The 17,198-nt window shown below is 35.7% G+C and overlaps 1 protein-coding gene across 12 annotated transcripts in view; it reads right to left on the bottom strand.

Moving 5' to 3' along the window:
* Window positions 1–17,198, bottom strand: part of FBXW7 (F-box and WD repeat domain containing 7) — a 165,475-nt gene that overhangs the window by 77,517 nt on the left and 70,760 nt on the right. For 7 of the 12 annotated variants that reach the window (XM_036242023.1, XM_036242027.1, XM_036242029.1 and 4 more), the window contains 2 exons: window positions 14,989–15,038; window positions 13,801–14,373 (listed from right to left, as the gene is read on the bottom strand). In XM_036242023.1, the coding sequence (XP_036097916.1) occupies window positions 13,801–14,304 (504 nt within the window). In that variant the 5' untranslated portion in view covers window positions 14,305–14,373; window positions 14,989–15,038. Of the gene's footprint in view, window positions 1–13,800; window positions 14,374–14,988; window positions 15,039–16,832; window positions 16,852–17,198 lie in introns of those variants that run through there. The other 5 variants (XM_036242033.1, XM_036242021.1, XM_036242020.1 and 2 more) reach the window with 2 other exon arrangements.

Below are 17,198 nucleotides of genomic sequence, written 5' to 3'. Positions count from 1 at the left end.
TAATCTTCCTTCACAAAAATAGAAGTGTTAATACTAGCTGAAGAGAAAATGTCCTTATTTCTCCCCTGAAACATAATACATAAATTAATAATGCAAAGTACTCTCCAAAGTATATTTAAGAGAGAATAAAAATTTAACTAAGACTCTACTGAAGAGAGTGAACTTGGTCTTTAAAAGCAATCAAAATCGCCCTGGCCAGTTTGGCTCAGCGGTTAGAGCATCAGCCTGCGGTCCTGAGAGACCCGGGTTCGGTTCCCGCTAAGGGCACGTACCTCGGTTGCAGTTTGTCCCTGGCCCTGGTTGGGTTGTGCGGGTGGCAGCCACTCGGTGTGTTCCTTTCACATCGATGTTTCTCTATCTCTATCTGTTCCTCTCTCTCCCTCCCACTCTACCTGAACAAAAAATGGAAAAATGTCCTCCGGTGAGGATTAAAAAAAAAAAAAAATAAAAAATAAAAGCAATCAAAATCAATAGCAATCCATAGGTCAAATGTAGCTTTAAGACCATTTTTTTGGAGCCTGCAGAGTGTTTTTCTTTTTCTTTTCTTTTTTTTTAGCTGAATGCTAACTACCACCTTTTAGGAAAGGCATATTACTCTGCAGTTCATAAGAGCCTGAGCAATCTTACTGGGAAATCATGACTTTCGTCATTCACCTACACTACCTATTTGGGCTTGTCAGTTAAGTTTTCTCATTTTTTCACCCCAAGCAATCAAAAGAAATTAAGGATGAAGAATCATCTGCTCAAATATTCTTTAATTCAGGATGGTCAGGTGGTAACACCCTGCAAATTATCTTCTATGCTAATAATACAAGAGAAAACTTAGACAAGAATTTAGAGGGATCCTTCTTTTCTCACATATTATGCCGAGGAAGCCCAGAATAACTAATAATGAAAAGACTTTTAAATACGTCTATGTGCAGATACTTGAGAAAGTTTAAAAAAGAATACTTATATTCCCAAAGCACAGTAAGTTTGTGCACATGTCTACATTTATTCTAAAGCTCACTTTCTTCACCTTTGTTGCACTGTTGCTTTAAAATAGCGAAAGGAAGATATGCTAACTGCTGGTTAAAAAAAACAAAACCCTAGGTATCTCACATATAACTACTTCAAATATTAATTTCAAATTCCTAGCAAGAAATAGTGTGCTGGAACACAAAGCAGAAGAGAGACAGCACTTACTAAACATACTTAAATACATTAAAAGCAGCTCTATCAGTAGCACTAAAGTACTATATGGCCCTCTAGTGTTCAATGAAGAAACAGATGTATTCTTAAGGGATTAATTCTTATATATAACATTTCATAGTGAATATAATACTTCATGATTTATTAAATATGCTAAATAAGCTCATGTATGACTTCTACAAAAATCTAAATATGTTGTATCTTCTGTGACTTTACTTCTCTGTGCCTTCTTTTGAACTACTATCCATATTTAGAATATGCACTGAGAGAATTCTAAAATGTTTTTACAGTTTTCCCATTAAAAAAAAAAAATGTCTGGGTGAGTTGGGTGAAGGGATTAAGCAAAGGAAAAAAAAAAAGACTCATGGACACAGACAACAGTATGGTGATTGCCAGAAGGAAGGGCATGTAGGGGGAGGAAGAAGATAAAGGGGAATAAATGGTGATGAAAGGAGACGACTTGGGGGTTGTAAACACATAATACAATATACATATAATGTTTTGTAGAATTGTATACCTAAAATCTATGTAATTTTATTAACCAATGTCACCTCAATAAATTCAATTTAAAAATTTTAATCTCCATACTAAATGAAAAAGAAATAGCATTTCTCAATTAAAACCAAACAGTATTGAATTTAAGAAAATTTTCAAAGAAGAAACAAAAATAATAGTGTCATGACTATAAATTCGGTATTTAAAATACACCTAAATTCTCTAAGCATATTTTTCTTTTCTCTGTGTTTTACTTCTGTAATTCATCCAACTGGTTTTTTCTCTTTATCATAATTTATAGATAATAGAGATTCACTACAGCAACCAAAGCAATGAAATACATAAAAACTATGTCCCCCAGAAGAGATGTCAAAGATGGGATTTGAGACTTAAGGGCAAGAGTCAAGTAAAAAGTACACTCACAAACAAAAAAGAATCTTGTTAAGAAGATTCTTAAAACTGTAATCGCCAGTGGAAAGGTTTAAAAATTAATATTACCATCAAATTAAATTTGGTAAAATAGTTGTTATATTTATATTTATTAATTACATATTGGAGTTTTAGAAGGTAGTGTGCGGGAGGGGTATATGAACAAGATCTAAATTATACTCCCAACTCTGTCATTCAATTTCTGTAATCTTAAGCTAATAATATTTCTAAGTTAAAACTTCAGAAACTACAAGATTTTGTGAGGTTCCTGTACTTGCCATTAAGATTAATCCTCCAAATATCAAGGAAAGGTAAGTTGCCTACAACATGGAAACTCTGCAAACAACCCTCCACAGTACCACCTAGCCTTCAGCAAACCATTAAGAAACAGATAGGATATAAACAGAAAATTTAAATAAATTTGCCCAATATAAACACATAGATATTTGGAATATATTTAAATATTCACCTAGGGAGGTTCTATACTTATTTCTAAAAATTCTGCCAATATTTAAAAAAGTTAGTACTCTTTATTTTCATTTCTGTATAACTTCCCAACACTGTCTAATCCTGCTTATCCTTTAGGTCTCAATCTAGCTTTCATCACCTCCCTGAAGATATCACTGATTTAATTATTTGGATGTGGTTACACATGCAATGAGAACTACAAAACTGAGAACAGTGAAAATGCTGAAAGACAGAATCTTGACAGAAACTCACCTTAGTAAGGAGGAACTTGGTAAGGAAGGACCCAGAATGGAAACTGAGTGAGGATGGAGGCACCATGTCAAATAACAACAGAAAATCTAATAGGGGCACATTTAAAGTCTTGTACTTAGGTTCAAAACCTGTAAAAATCCACACTAAGTAGAACAGGATTAAACCAGACCACGTTTATAAAAACGCTTAAAGATTTTGTTTTCTGAAAGTTCAATTCAATTTTTCAAGCATTTCCTGTATGCAACATACAAGGCTTTGTAAGAAATAGTAGCATCTTGGAGGATCAAATCTGTCAACAATCTAAATTTGGAAGGAAAGGAAGGAAGGGAGGGAGGGAGGGAGGGAGGGAGGGAGGAAGAAAGCTTACTATAACTATCACAATTCTGCCTAATATTACCTGCCCAATCTGTAACACCAGGATTATGATTCAATAAAAAACAAACAAAAAAACAACTAGCCCATAATGATTTCCACAGGTTACCCTACGGGGAAAAATGTGAATAAAAAGAAAAAAGGAACAAAATAAACAGCCTAAGAATAAACCTACATTAATAGAATAATTTTTGACAAAGGAACAAAGGAGCAAGGGTAAAGAGAGTCTATTCAACAAATAATGCTGGAAGAACTGGACATGCACAATTCAAAAATTAATTCAAAATGGATCATACACCTAAACATAAAACACAAAACTATTAAACTCTTAGAAAATAACCTACAATACCTTAGTGATGACTTTTTAGATGTAACACCAAAAGTACAATCTATGAAAAAAATAACTGACAACCTGAACATTAAAATAAAAAATTTCTGCTCTATGAAAGACAATGTCAAGAGAATAAGAAGAGAAGCCACTGACTGGGAGAAAGACTATATGATGGAGGCCTGTTATCCAAAATAGACAAAGAATTCAATTAAACTCAACCCAATTAAAATGCAAAAATGAGAAAACAACCCAATTAAAAATCAGGCAAAAGATCTGAGCAGACCACCCCTCACCAAAGAAGACAATACAGGTGAAGATAGAAGCTACTGAACATCATATGTCATTATGGAATTTCATAAGAAAATGAGATGCTACTACATACCTATCGGAATGGCCAAAAGCCAAAAACACTGACATCATCAAATGCTGCCAACAGGAACTCTCATTCATTGCTCGTGGGAATACAGAATGGTATAGGCACTCTAGAATACTGTTCGGTAATTTCTTACGAAATTAAGCATACTCTTTAACTTTCAATCCAACAATGGCACTTGTTGGTATTTACCAAAAAGAGTTGAAAACTTATGTCCACACAAAAACTTGCACATGGATGTTACAAGAAGCAGGAATGCAAAATAGTATACACACTGACCCTAGCTAGCCATGTAAAATATCTATCCATGTGTTCAAAAACTGGCTAGTAATGTGTAAAAATGGATTCAATAATTATTTATTGACAAACTATTAGGCATTGGGATGTCTTATACATGACAAATATTATTAGGCAAGATAAATCAAAGGGCTTGAATAGGAGAGAGGCAGAAAAAGAAGTTTAATATAATGTGACATGAATCATAGTAAATATGCCATGGAAATAGGTATTAAGTTAGGGCAACTTTGGGGACGGCATGAAAACAGAGGTTAAAGTGGTGTCTTTATGGGTTATTCTACAGCCCACCTCCTCTCAAAATTACTAACAAATTTTAACAAAAGTTCAACCAGGACTCAGAATGAAATCTGGGTTCAAATTCTAGCTGCACATTGATGAATTACTTAATCTCGCTCACTTGCTTCTCATCTCTGATGTGGGGATAAAAATTAGAACCTACATAAACAGGACTTTTAAGATTAAATGAGATTATATGTGTGAAGTATTTAACACAATGTCCCGGCACATAGTAAATAGTGTTCAATAAATGGCTTATTATCATATTACTAATACCATCATTAATGCTGTTTTCATTGCACTGATGAGGTTCAGAAGAAGAACAGGTGATAGCCTGGCCCTACTGCACCTCAGCAGCACCATGTTAAATACAGGACACAACATTCAAGAGCAATTTGTCCAGAAGAACAACCAGGGCGGTGATCCTGAAAGACACATTGATGGCATTCAGTCTGGAGAAGGATTATGGAGGAACATGATGGCAGTCTTCTCCGATAAGAGCTGCCATCTTTAGATGGAAGAACAAGGACCAAAGAAGAGTAATAAATGTGAACATAAAGAACTGTGTAGCCCTGGCTGGTTTAGCTCAGCAGTTACAGCATCGGCCCTTGGACCAAAGAGTCGTGGGTTTGATTTGGTCAAGGGCATGTACCTCGGTTGTGGCTCAATCCCCAGGCCTGGTTGGGGTCGTGTGGGGGGCAACCAATTGATGTGTCTCTCTCACATCGATGTTTCTTACCCTCTCTCTCTCTCCCTCCTTCCCTCCCCCTCTATCTGAAAATCAATGGAAAAATATCCTCAGGTGAGGATTAAAAAAAAAGAAGTGTAAATATATAATGTTATTTCATACTGTAATATTCTCTAGAAATGACTTCATTTTCATGCCCAAGTCTATTGATAAAACTGCTGGGCACAGGTTCAGACTTGGTGATCTCAAAATTCCCCCTCTAATTCAGATTCTATCTCAGGAGACTTAAAATTAGGATGGAAAACCTAAGCAGTTTAAATATATTCATTAGTGTGAAGAAATGGGGAGTTGAGAAGAGGGGAGGAGAGGGAAAGTACTGGTGAATTCCTGGTAAAGCACTTTAGAATTATATTTTAAAACACAGACTTTGAAATTGCTCACAGTAGGATTTTAAAATGAAAGACATTCATGTTTCATGGAAAGCCAAAAGTGCTATCAAGGCTCCTGTGACTAACTCTTGAAAGAAACCTCATTTTAAAATAAATGTCTTAAAAACAAGGAAGGATACCACCATGCTAAACTATTACTAGAGCATGTGGTAAAATGACCTTATATAAGAAAAAAACAGAACTAATTCGATCATACTCAGAGAAAATTACTAACACTTGGTTTAATTATTTCTGATCTTTTCCCATGCGTGTATACAGAGATTAATGCATATCCGCTTCATAACTAAGATCATATTGTATACATAGTTTTGAGTTCTACATTTTTAGTAAACATTATTTATAAACATTTCCCTGCTATTAAATTTTCTCTAAAAATACGTTTTGTAATGGCTGTATGAGTTACCTTCAGTTGATTTCTGCACCTTAACAACATAGTTCTTAAACTGGGATTTTAACTTCTCCACAGGGAGTCTTACTCTAGAACTACTAACTGTATTGTAATATTCCTCAATGTAACCATCTTTATATTGAATGCATGAATTTTAAAAATAAACATAAATGGCATACCTATTTACAATTTATAGTCTAGCCTGGGTACACCTTAAGAGCTAAAATGAGAATCATTTACATTACAATTTGTGAATCTTCAACTCTCAACCAGAATCAGCACTAGAGAAAAATATATCAAATTTCTTCTGTTCAAAAAAATAAAAGAATTAAATGTCAACTCAAAACAAAACTTACAAAAAAGTCACGACGTGATAAATACCAAATGAACTGCGCAATGTAGAAAACCAACAATGGGTTCAAAGATTTAAAGTTTCTAATTCTAACAAGGTATAAAATAAAGACGGAACTTGGCCTGGATTTTTAAGGATCTGGCTAACTGGAAAGGAGCAAAGTCATAAAAGCCAAGTAGAGGCATGGAGATGAAATCAGGTTGAAAGAAACTGTAAGATTATGAAAGACTTCAAATATCCACTTATGGATTTGGCTTCATCAGTGGGAAATGGGGTACCAGATATAAAGATTGAGGTTACAGAGATAAAATCCATTTAAAAAAATTCACCCAGTCTTCATACTGCCAACTCATTGTCAAGGACATGCCATTATAGCCTAGTGCAAACAGAAACCTAAGCAAAGATGCTCTTAGCATTTTTCAACATTGACTCGCCAATTTTTACTTTACAAGCACCTGGGGGTAAGATAAAGGAAGTCCAAATGTTCAACTCTGTTTAATTTTCAGCAGACCCATAGAATTAGGTAATAAGAAAAAGTCAACCTATTTTCCACCAAATGACCAGAAGACCAGGATATTAACAAAGAATGTAAATCTGGGGAGGAAAATAAAATATCAGTATAGAGAAAACAGTAGTTTTAAGTCTACTCAGCTGACGATGCCCAATATTCGGAAGTGCAGGACTAAGGCCTAGGTACATGATGGGAGCTTGAGACATCATTCTGAAGTTGTCTACCCAAGTTAGAAACAGAATCCACTATGACATATTCCTTTATCATCTTCACAATATCTTCCCTAATACCAACAAAAACAACATTGACACAGATTAGGTCGCTGTAACTACACACAAATAAAACAATTTGCCTCAGGAACATGTTGGGGATAACTATTTGCGGTATTTGTGGATACTCAGAGATGTTTATCTTCTCTGTGTACAAACCAGTGAAACACTTAAAATTTTTTTTAGTTCTCCATTCTGTGGGGAGACTATTTTTTTTTTGTCTAGAATAAAAACCTGTAATCAAAGTAATCTTTAACTGCTTGCAGTGAAACAGATTTAAACATGACCAACATTTACAGCTGTTATGGTTTAAAATAACGTTAACAAATATTTTTAAAACTGAACTGATAAGAAATATAAATTGACCATAAAATAAAATTCACATTGGCACCCAACTGTAAGATTCGAATATTTAGATATATAGATGTTTTAGAAGAAGAATGTTTAGAGAAACTGACTTAAATTCTAATGAAAGGAAATGGTACATACTTGTCAACTAGAAGATCTGTGAACAGCAATCCCTTGAAAGTTTGTCATATTTTTATTTTTATTAGCTATGGGCCCAGCTTATTATAGTTTTCCCAATCCTCCTGTGTATCCTTTTAAAAATATGTATCTATTCCTCTATCTATATATCTTTTTCCACTAGAGGGTGATAAAATGACTCACTTCTAAAGGTCATAAAAAACACACAGATAAACTGGTATCTGCTGAGGGGAATAAGATTAGGGGTGAGGAATGACAGACAGACACAATGAGGGTGCAGGCCTATATCTGTAAACTACCTGAGTGTCCCAGGCACTATACTACTTGCTTTATATATGCTACTTCACTTAATTCTTACAAAAATCCTGAGAAGTTGGTACTGTGGTCTTATTTTATAGCTAAAGAAACAGCTCAGTGAGATTACATACTTACAGTCATATAATAAATGGCAAAATCAGACTGCAAGCTCAAATCTGAAAAGCTCTCGTCATTCTACTATGTTAAGGGAAAAACCTATCTTCTCTAGCGTGCCTCCTTTTCCTCCACTTCTACTGCCCTCTCCACATATTTAAAATTAGGTTAAACTAAGCTGAGTGATTGTTTCCAGTTCTTCCTCCTTCACACAAAGGCAGGAGGCATGGTTATTAGTTGGGCTGTGCTTACTGGTGAATGTTATTCAGGATGACTAACATTACACAACACTTTTTGTTCTCTGGACGTGTCACCTAACAGAATTTGAACTTGAGTTCTTTGTCTCACAAGAACAAGACAAGACCAAGGATGTCCTGGAGCTGCCATACTCTCTAGGTTTCTACCCATAACAGAGTAGACTTTAGTGCCCTATTACATTTCAGATATTAGCCACATTGTCCTAAAGTTTCCCAATTGCTGTGGTTCCGGGGAGAGTGGTTGGAAGTTGGTGGACAAGAAGCATTAAACATTTATTTATTTGCGGCAAAAAGGATTTTAAAAATGAATTAGTTTTAGGATGGGAAAAAGACTCATCTGAGATCAGGACTGAAGTTGTGTGAGAACAGATGAAAGGCACTAAGGCAGACAGGGAAGCAGCAGAAATTGGTGCTCAAACATGGTTCTCTTCATGAAAAGATCAGGAGGATACGAGATCTGGTGTAATGGTAATCTCTTTTGCTTTTCATTTCAGTAGAAAATGAGTGTAACTCTGCATTAAACATGTCAAAGAAGTCTTTAGTATGGGCTGGGCATCTCTTCAGAAAACAAGTTTCTTTCTTTCTTTCTTTCTTTCATTCATTCATTCATTCATTCATTCATTCATTCTTTAATGTGATAAGCCTCTTGACAGAGGGAGTTAAAACTGAAGCGATTGGCTTTCCTATCTGGGAAAGCAAACTGACTTCAGAATTTATAGGCAGACTAATCAAACTGACAGAAATGGCCAGCATACAACCCCTGGATAAGAAGCACATTTGATTATCTCTAGAGAGAGTGGTATCTGTTATCCAGTCTCAAATGTCATTGTCATATCTTCCTGTTACAACTTGAGCCTTGAGCACTCCTATCGTCAACACTGTTAAATACACAAAGAAAAGACTGAACAGAGCTCTGTGTTTTCTAAAGGGTAGCTCTGGTGATTGCAAATGTGACATGGCATTAGAAAGCCACCACACTCCAGAGTCTAGAACCTACACAGACTTGTAGTTCTGCTGAAAATCTTAGTCATGTTTGCCAAATCCTACCTAAGGGGCAGCATAGCACATGGAAAGAAAGGATGTTCTGTCTTGTTTTGAAATTAGACAGATCTAGATTAAACTTCCCGTCACAGAGTGATTTTTGGGTAAATCATCTGGTCTCTCTAACTTCTGCTTACTTATCCATCATAGGAACTTGCAAACAGTATGGTCTTAATAAATACCAATTCTTGCCTGATAATATGCTTGACTGGAATGTCTATATTATCACCATAGGCTCCCATAAAAACAAACCTTTGGTGACTACGGGAAGAAAAGATTGTCCTAAGACTTTTGATAGTTTTCAAAGAAAAACTAATGCAAAGAAGGGCCAAAAATGATTTTTTCATTAATATCATATCTACATATACAACATGTTCAGGAATGATGAATAATTCAGTCTAGTTGTCCAACTGGGTATGTTAAGAAACTGTCAAAAAACAAAATCTGAAGGATATGCTGGGTAAAACAATAGAAGGCTAAGCCTTCTATTAAAAATGGGATTTTAAAATGATTATTACACCTCTACTCTTCTCAAAGACTTCTTAAAGACTTGAAACTGTGGCCTAGGGTAATGTTTATAGAAGTGTCTTATGTATATAATCAAGAATTTAAGGCTGCTCCAAAATAAAGTATATGAAATAGAGAGAGCTTTCCCCCATTTACAGTACTAAATACATTTATACACATGTGTGACTAACATTTGCTTTTTAAGTGATATTATTTAAAAAATAAAGTACTCTTGGAATGATCCTAAAGAAGAGTTTCAGCAATGGACAAAAACAGGCCAATTTCAACTGAAATCCTATTTCCATAGAAGGGCTTCGCCACCTTGGCAATTAAATCATTTTATATTCTTTTTGCCATATTTATGGAGACAAATGACCTCAAAATGAAGAACATATCAAAAGCACATATACACACATATATGTATATGTGTATATGTACACAACATATAAATGCATACACACACCTATCTCTGCTATCAGTACTCAGTATATGCCTGTGGGCTTATATGTACAAAATAGTAATCTGTATTCAGAACCCAAGAGTCACCAAATTCAGAACAGTTTGTTTTGTTTTGTTTTTTAATCCCCACCTGAGGAGGTTATTTTTTCATTTTTTGTTCAGATAGAGTGGGAGGGAGGGAGGGAGGGAGGGAGGGAGGGTGGGAGAGAGAGAGAGAGAGAGAAACATCGATGAGAAAGGGACACATCGAGCGGCTGCCACCTGCACAACCAACCAGGGCCGGGGACAAACTGCAACCGAGGTACATGCCCTTAGCGGGAACCGAACCCTGGTCTCTCTGGACTGCAGGCCGACGCTCTAACCACTGAGCCAAACCGGCCAGGGCCAAAACAGTTTGTTTTTAAACAGTTTGTTTTAATATATATAAAACATATCTAAAAGTTCTGTTTATGGTTTCATCTTGAAGGAAATATATAAATAAAGCACCTGTCAAACCTGTGTGCTAGAAGTTTCCCCACTGAACTTTGTGACGTCGTCTCCTTTTAGAAAAAGGTCTGTTTTTTCCAGCTAGCTTTCTTGTTTTTTATTTAAAATGTAGCAGAAATCATTGGTGGTTTTGCACTGTTCAGTAAGGCTTAGTTTTGATTAGATTTTTTTCTTAAATAAGACAATGCAATTAAATACTAAACCCCCATTCCTCCACTGAATCCTCAGAAAAAAGAGGAGAGATATAAACTCCTTCTTTGACACAGTAACCTTGAAGGAGAGAGAGATCAAATGGTGGGGACAGAAGCTGGACAAATTGCACTATGAAGGGTCTGAGCCTTACCAACAAAGCAGGCTAGTGTTAGAGCCATCTGGCTGAGATTCAAAGCACTGCGTCAACATCTGGAGAGAGGGATGATAAAATGGCTGAAAACCACAAAAGGAACTACCTGAAGGCAGTTCTTTCTTAGATCAAACCTCTAAATAAAATCTACACTAGCAGACAGGCTAGGGGAATTAGGGATAAACATGTTAAGAGTTTAAGTTTCACACACTGATGCAAAAACGATATTGCAATTCAAGTATTAAACTAAGTGTCTAGGATATTTCATTCCAGGTCAAGTTAGTTTAAAAGAGATGATGTTAAATCTGTCTGTATATTGTTTATGGGCTAAATCAATGGTTCACTGTAAAATTTAAAATTAAATAAATAGGAATAATAGGGTAAACTACTACAGCCCTGGACAGGTTGCTCAGTTGGTTGGAACATCATCCCATACACCAAAAAGGTTGTGGGTTCAATTCCCAGTTGGGGCACATACCTAGGTTACAGGTTCAACCCCCCACTAGGGGTGCATATGGGAAGCAGCTGATCGATGTTTCTTATATCGATGTTTCTCTCTCCCCACCTTCCTCTCTCTAAAAAAAAATCCAGAATTTTTCATCTAATTTTCAAATGATAAATAAAGAACCAGAGAGCATGCAAATGTAAAGATCTATGGGCACTGAAGCCTGGGGGTGGGGATGGGGGGGTGAAGTATAGAAGTTGTTAAATACCTCATTCATTCTGAGTAAAATTCTTTTTACTTCCTCCCCTCTTTGAATAGAGCATTAGATAGCAACACTGCCTAAAATAATGATTACAATAAATTCTAACTCCAGTGGGGGAAAAATACATGATGTCTTATTAAATTTCCTATAATTTCAACAGTAAAAATATTCAGCTAAAATAAAATTCAACGTGGAAGAGAAGTCAGCACTTATTTAAGAGCTAGTCAATAAAACCAAGGTATGTAAAGAAAACTCCCATTTCCAGTTTTGGTTATAATGTGGTGGTGGTGGTGGTGGTGGTGGTGGTGTGTGTGTGTATTCACTTTCTTGACAACAAGCACATTTTATCATGGAAAACTTTAAACATACTTGAAAAACTACACAGAATAATATCCATGAACCCTCACATCCCTATAATCTAGTTTCAACAATTAGTAACTCATGGCCAATCTATACCCTCCTCCTTTTTCTCCCCTTCGGTATTATTTTGAAGCAAAGCCCAGACACTATATAATTTCACTTTGACTAAATTTTGATAGGGGTGGGTGGGGAGAATACACTAGAAAGACTGGGTAGTGAAAGAAATAATGCATCTTCTTTCTCTCCACAATTCCCGCCCCTGGTCATGATCACAATTTTAAGTGATACAGCATCTAGGAACGTATTGAGGAAAAAAGCCCACATGCCACCCCAAAGAACAAACACTGAGAAGACCAAATTTACTGCAGCTGCCCAACCACTTCCTCCCTCCAGCTCAGACAGACTTACACATTTCAGCACCTCCCTGCCTGTCCAGTAGCAAAGATAAAACTGAGAAGCATGACAGTATGACTGGTTAGTGTATTCTAGTTCCTGACCTCTGGCATAGCCTCAAAGGACTATACCCAAAGAAACTGTTTTTCTCAGCACTAGACTAATCAGCAAGTCCCCGAGATGATAAGATTCCTCCAGTTTAGATAGGAGTCTAACCGTTCGTTCACCTTTTAAAATATGTCTATGGCTAACTCCATGCTAAATGAGACAGAGAGGCAAATACAACAGAGATTATCTCTCAGGAATGGGATGGGACAGGACAACTGCAGGCAAGGGAAGCAGTGGCAGAAACTTGACAGAAAATGGAAATCTCAGCCTCTTCACATCATCTCCTCCTATCTCTCACAGTCTAAACGATTTGTTACCCTATAGTAAATATTCAAATCCCTTTGAGAAATAAACAGTGTCCTATTGAAATGGAGTTAGAGAGAAAAAACAATGATTCTGGTGTTCCTGAATATTGTATTTATAATAAAATCTGGAGGAAAGCAAGCAGTGAAGATAGCACCATGAATTCTTGTTGTTTCATAATGTAGGAAAAATCTTAAATGTCAGTGTTTAGTACTTTATAACTTTTAAAAACACCAATTCAGATTTCACCAAAACCAAAAATTCATATTCAGGCTGTAGTCTCATCTTTAACTACATAATAAAGAGAAGACTATTTACAAAGAATACAATTTAATCATCATAAGAAAATGAATTTAAGGTAACTTCTGGTAACGTGTGCCTTGGAGTAACACCTGTGAATACATAAGCCATCCCACAGGCTGCATTTTGTAATAAGACAAGATTTTTTACTGCCTAATTTACACAAGTCATGTTTCACCCCAACCCCTTCCACTGCACACAGCCCACTAACCTCTTTCCCAGGGACAAAATTTATAATAATATTTGATATTAATGATTTTTCATCATAATAAATAGGATCAATGACCTTCCCTCCATTTGTAATAAGAATGTCCTATTATCAGTATTTCTATTTCCAAAATTTTCTAATATCTTCTGTAAAACAAAAATCAATCCATTTTATTATTACACATCTGAAGAATAATTTTGCAGTAATACAAAGACTGGGAGAAAACTTTTATTGAAATTAATATAGATAAGTAAAATTACTCAAGTGCACAGCAGACTAAATATACTCACTTTTGTTGTCTTTGTATAGAATGGGGAGGAGAATTGGTGAATAGGCAGGTCCGCGATACTACTGGAGTTTGTGACACTGTTACTATGTGTATGTTCATCTTCCCTGCTACTGTCATCAGACTGATCAAAATCATCACTCTCCTGGTCCATTTCCTCTTCCTCTTCATCCTCCTCATCCTGTTCCCCAGCACGTTCTTCATCTTCCTCTGGTTCTTCTTGGTTTCCTGAGGAGTCCTCATCTACTGAAATAAAGCGATTATTGTTTTCTTCCAACTGTCCTTGCTGGGAATCATTTTGGTCTCCAGGTCTAGGTTCTGCTCCTATGATTTCACCATTCCTTGCGGTGTGCTCCTCCTCTGGCTGCCTTAGCTGTTGCTGCTGCTGTTCCTCCTCCACCACACGATTCATCTGTTCCTCATCTGCCTGGCTTGAGGAAGGGTTACCTCTCAGAGAGCCTCCAGTTCGTCGTCTTTTGCTGCCCACAGAGAGCAGTTCCTGATTCATTTCCAAAAGCCAGCTTGCTACTTCTTGGACCTTGGCTAGACTATCAGAAGATGCAAAGGTTTTCACATTCTGTAGGGGAAAATGAAGGGGGACAAAAAAGGTTTGTACAATTACATCATCTTCTACTTTTATGTTTTATGTCTAATTTGAAATTTTATTAAAGATGATAAAAAGTATATGATGCCACTGAGGCATTAAGATGTTCTTTAGGAATCAATATAGAAAGTCTAAATTTTACAAGTTATGAGACTTTATAAAGGCATAGCCAAAAATCACATAGTAAGCAGCTTTATTTAATCTCCTTTTAAAAAATAATTTTAGAATGAAGATTTACTTGCTCTGACCACTAAAAACAATTTGAAATTTTGGATCAGTAGTTCATAAACTGTATCTTTTGTAAAACTTCCACAAAATGCTAAAAAGTGTATCACACACAGAAAACATCCAATACTCAGTTAAGTTCAGGAAATGCTGAGGTAAGCCAAGTTAAAAAGGCTTTTTTTACCCCAGGAATTTCCCGAACTTCTCTGATCACAGAACCTTGCCTTTAGACACAATTGTCTGCCAGGTACCCAGAATAATCATTATGGTTTCACTTTTCACAATGAATACAAATCAACTGGATAACAAATAAACTAAAAAATTTTATTTTTTTTTTAAAGAAAAAAGTTCAGAAGATCATACCCTCTGACCCAGTAACTCCACTTCTGGCAATCTAGCCTAAGGAAGTAATCCTAAAATAGAAAAAAAAATTATGCATAGGATGCTCACTGCAGCTTTATCCACAAAAGTAAAAAAATTAAAATGTCAATAAAAATAAGCAAAATCTAAATGTTCAAGACAAAGGAATCAGTGCAATCCCTAAAAATGATGCTCAATTTTTAATGTGAAAACATGGATGCTTATATTAATTATATTATGCTAATAGCAAAAAGTAGGAAATGATATGATCATAGCATGACTTTTAAACTACATAAAGACTAGGAGACAATATTTCAAAATATAAACTGCATTTAGGCAATGGTATTATTTCTCCATATTTCTCAAATTTTATATATCAAGCATATTTACTTTTATATTTTTTAACATAGGCTCTAAAATCTAATCTGACAGAAACTTTTCATAATGTTTATTTTTAAATTTCATCCTTTGAAAAAATATGGACATGTTCAAATAATACCAACACATTACACAAGTTCATATAAAAAATTTTTAAGGGTTTGCAAGACATAAGAAATACACTATCCATTTCTATCACACCTCAAGAGTAACTATATTGTATCACAGTGGTCTTCGGATAAAACAGTCTTATTTACATTTCCAACCCTTGCTACTATATGGTTAATCCCACAGAGGTCCACAGTTCTCATTGCAAGCTTTGAAACAAGATCAAGAAAGTCTGATAGTTTGAAAATAGCAATATTTAATTTCATTTTCTATAATCTACACTTTCTAAGAAATAAGCTATACTGTTGGGGTGGGGGGAATTCTTGAATTTTAATTATACTAGAAACATTAAGTGTAGAAAAAGTTCCAAAAATTAAGCCCTGAGGCACTCCAACATTCTGAAAGAAGAGGCCGTAACCAGCAAAGATGACTGAGAAAGAAAATCAGAAATGAGTGGTATCCTTGAAGCCACATAAAAGACATCCAAGAGGAGAAAGAAAATAACAACCACCATTGTGACAGATCAATGGAATGAAAACAAAGAACTGACCACTGGGTTTAGCAACTCAGAAGTCGCTAGTAATGGGAGCAATTTTTGATAGCTGAAGTCTTATTAAAGCAGAGCTAAGATACTGGGATAAGAGAACAGGGGTCGTCAATATGGACAAGTTAGAAGTTTGCTGCAAAAGGGAACAAACAAGGGAGTGGTATTTGGTAGGGAAAATGGGTAATGGTAGGAAAGATGTTTTATTCTTTAAGATTGGATAATTAGCAGTATATCTGTATAACAAGAATGATCCAGTTCAAAATAAAAAGTAGATAATACAAGCAAGAAAAAGAATGGTGATGTCTTTAGTTGTTAAAAGGGGATGAAAAAGAATTCAAAAGTGGAGGAACCAGTTTTAGTTAGGAAAATGGATACACTGTTTATAGTATTATATGGAAAGCACAGTTGTATTATAGGTACTTAAATTAATTTTATTTATTTATTTTTACTATATTTCTCAATGTGGAAACAATTGAAAATAGGTAAGATTTTTATAGTGGCAGGAGTCTTTGGAAGTTCCTTTCTCATTCCTTCTTTTTTTGAATTGATTAAAGTAGGAAGCAAGGTCATCAGCTGAGAGTGATCTTGGGAGAGGAGGTATTCGAAATCTGAAGAGGGAAATATGAAATAGTCCTCTAAGGAGAGAGGAAGGGAACTTCCCTTGGCGCATATGATTTTGATGATCGGATGTAATCAATAAACCATGATGTAATATATATGAAATGTGGCTTTTAAAGGTCAAAAGATTCTTATTTACAACTCAGGCTAGCACAATAAGATAAACTCCAGAAAATAAAGGTAATCAAAATCTTACCATCTAATAATACTTGTCAAAGACAAACTGAAAAACATCACAGGACAGCAGGTTAAAAATAAGACACTGAAAAACACTGACAAAAATCACAAATGAATATATATAGTATCCCAATTATATAAAGGTAAATCTCTTGGCCCTGGCCGGTTTGGTTCAGCAGTTGCAGCGTTGGCCTGCGAACCAGAGTCCCAGGTTCGGTTCCCGCTAAGGGCACTTACCACAGTTGCAGTTTGTCCCCCGCACCAGTTGGGGTCGTGTGGGTGGCAACCAGTTGATGTGTTTCTCTCAAGTCCATGTTTCTCTCCCCTTCCTCCCTCTCTCCTTCTTGCTCTATCTGAAGATAAATACAAAAATGTCCTTGGGTGA

Source organism: Molossus molossus, unplaced genomic scaffold (assembly GCF_014108415.1).
Source record: "Molossus molossus isolate mMolMol1 unplaced genomic scaffold, mMolMol1.p scaffold_m16_p_4, whole genome shotgun sequence".
Lineage (NCBI taxonomy): Eukaryota > Metazoa > Chordata > Mammalia > Chiroptera > Molossidae > Molossus > Molossus molossus.
This window is presented reverse-complemented; position numbering and strand designations above follow the sequence as displayed.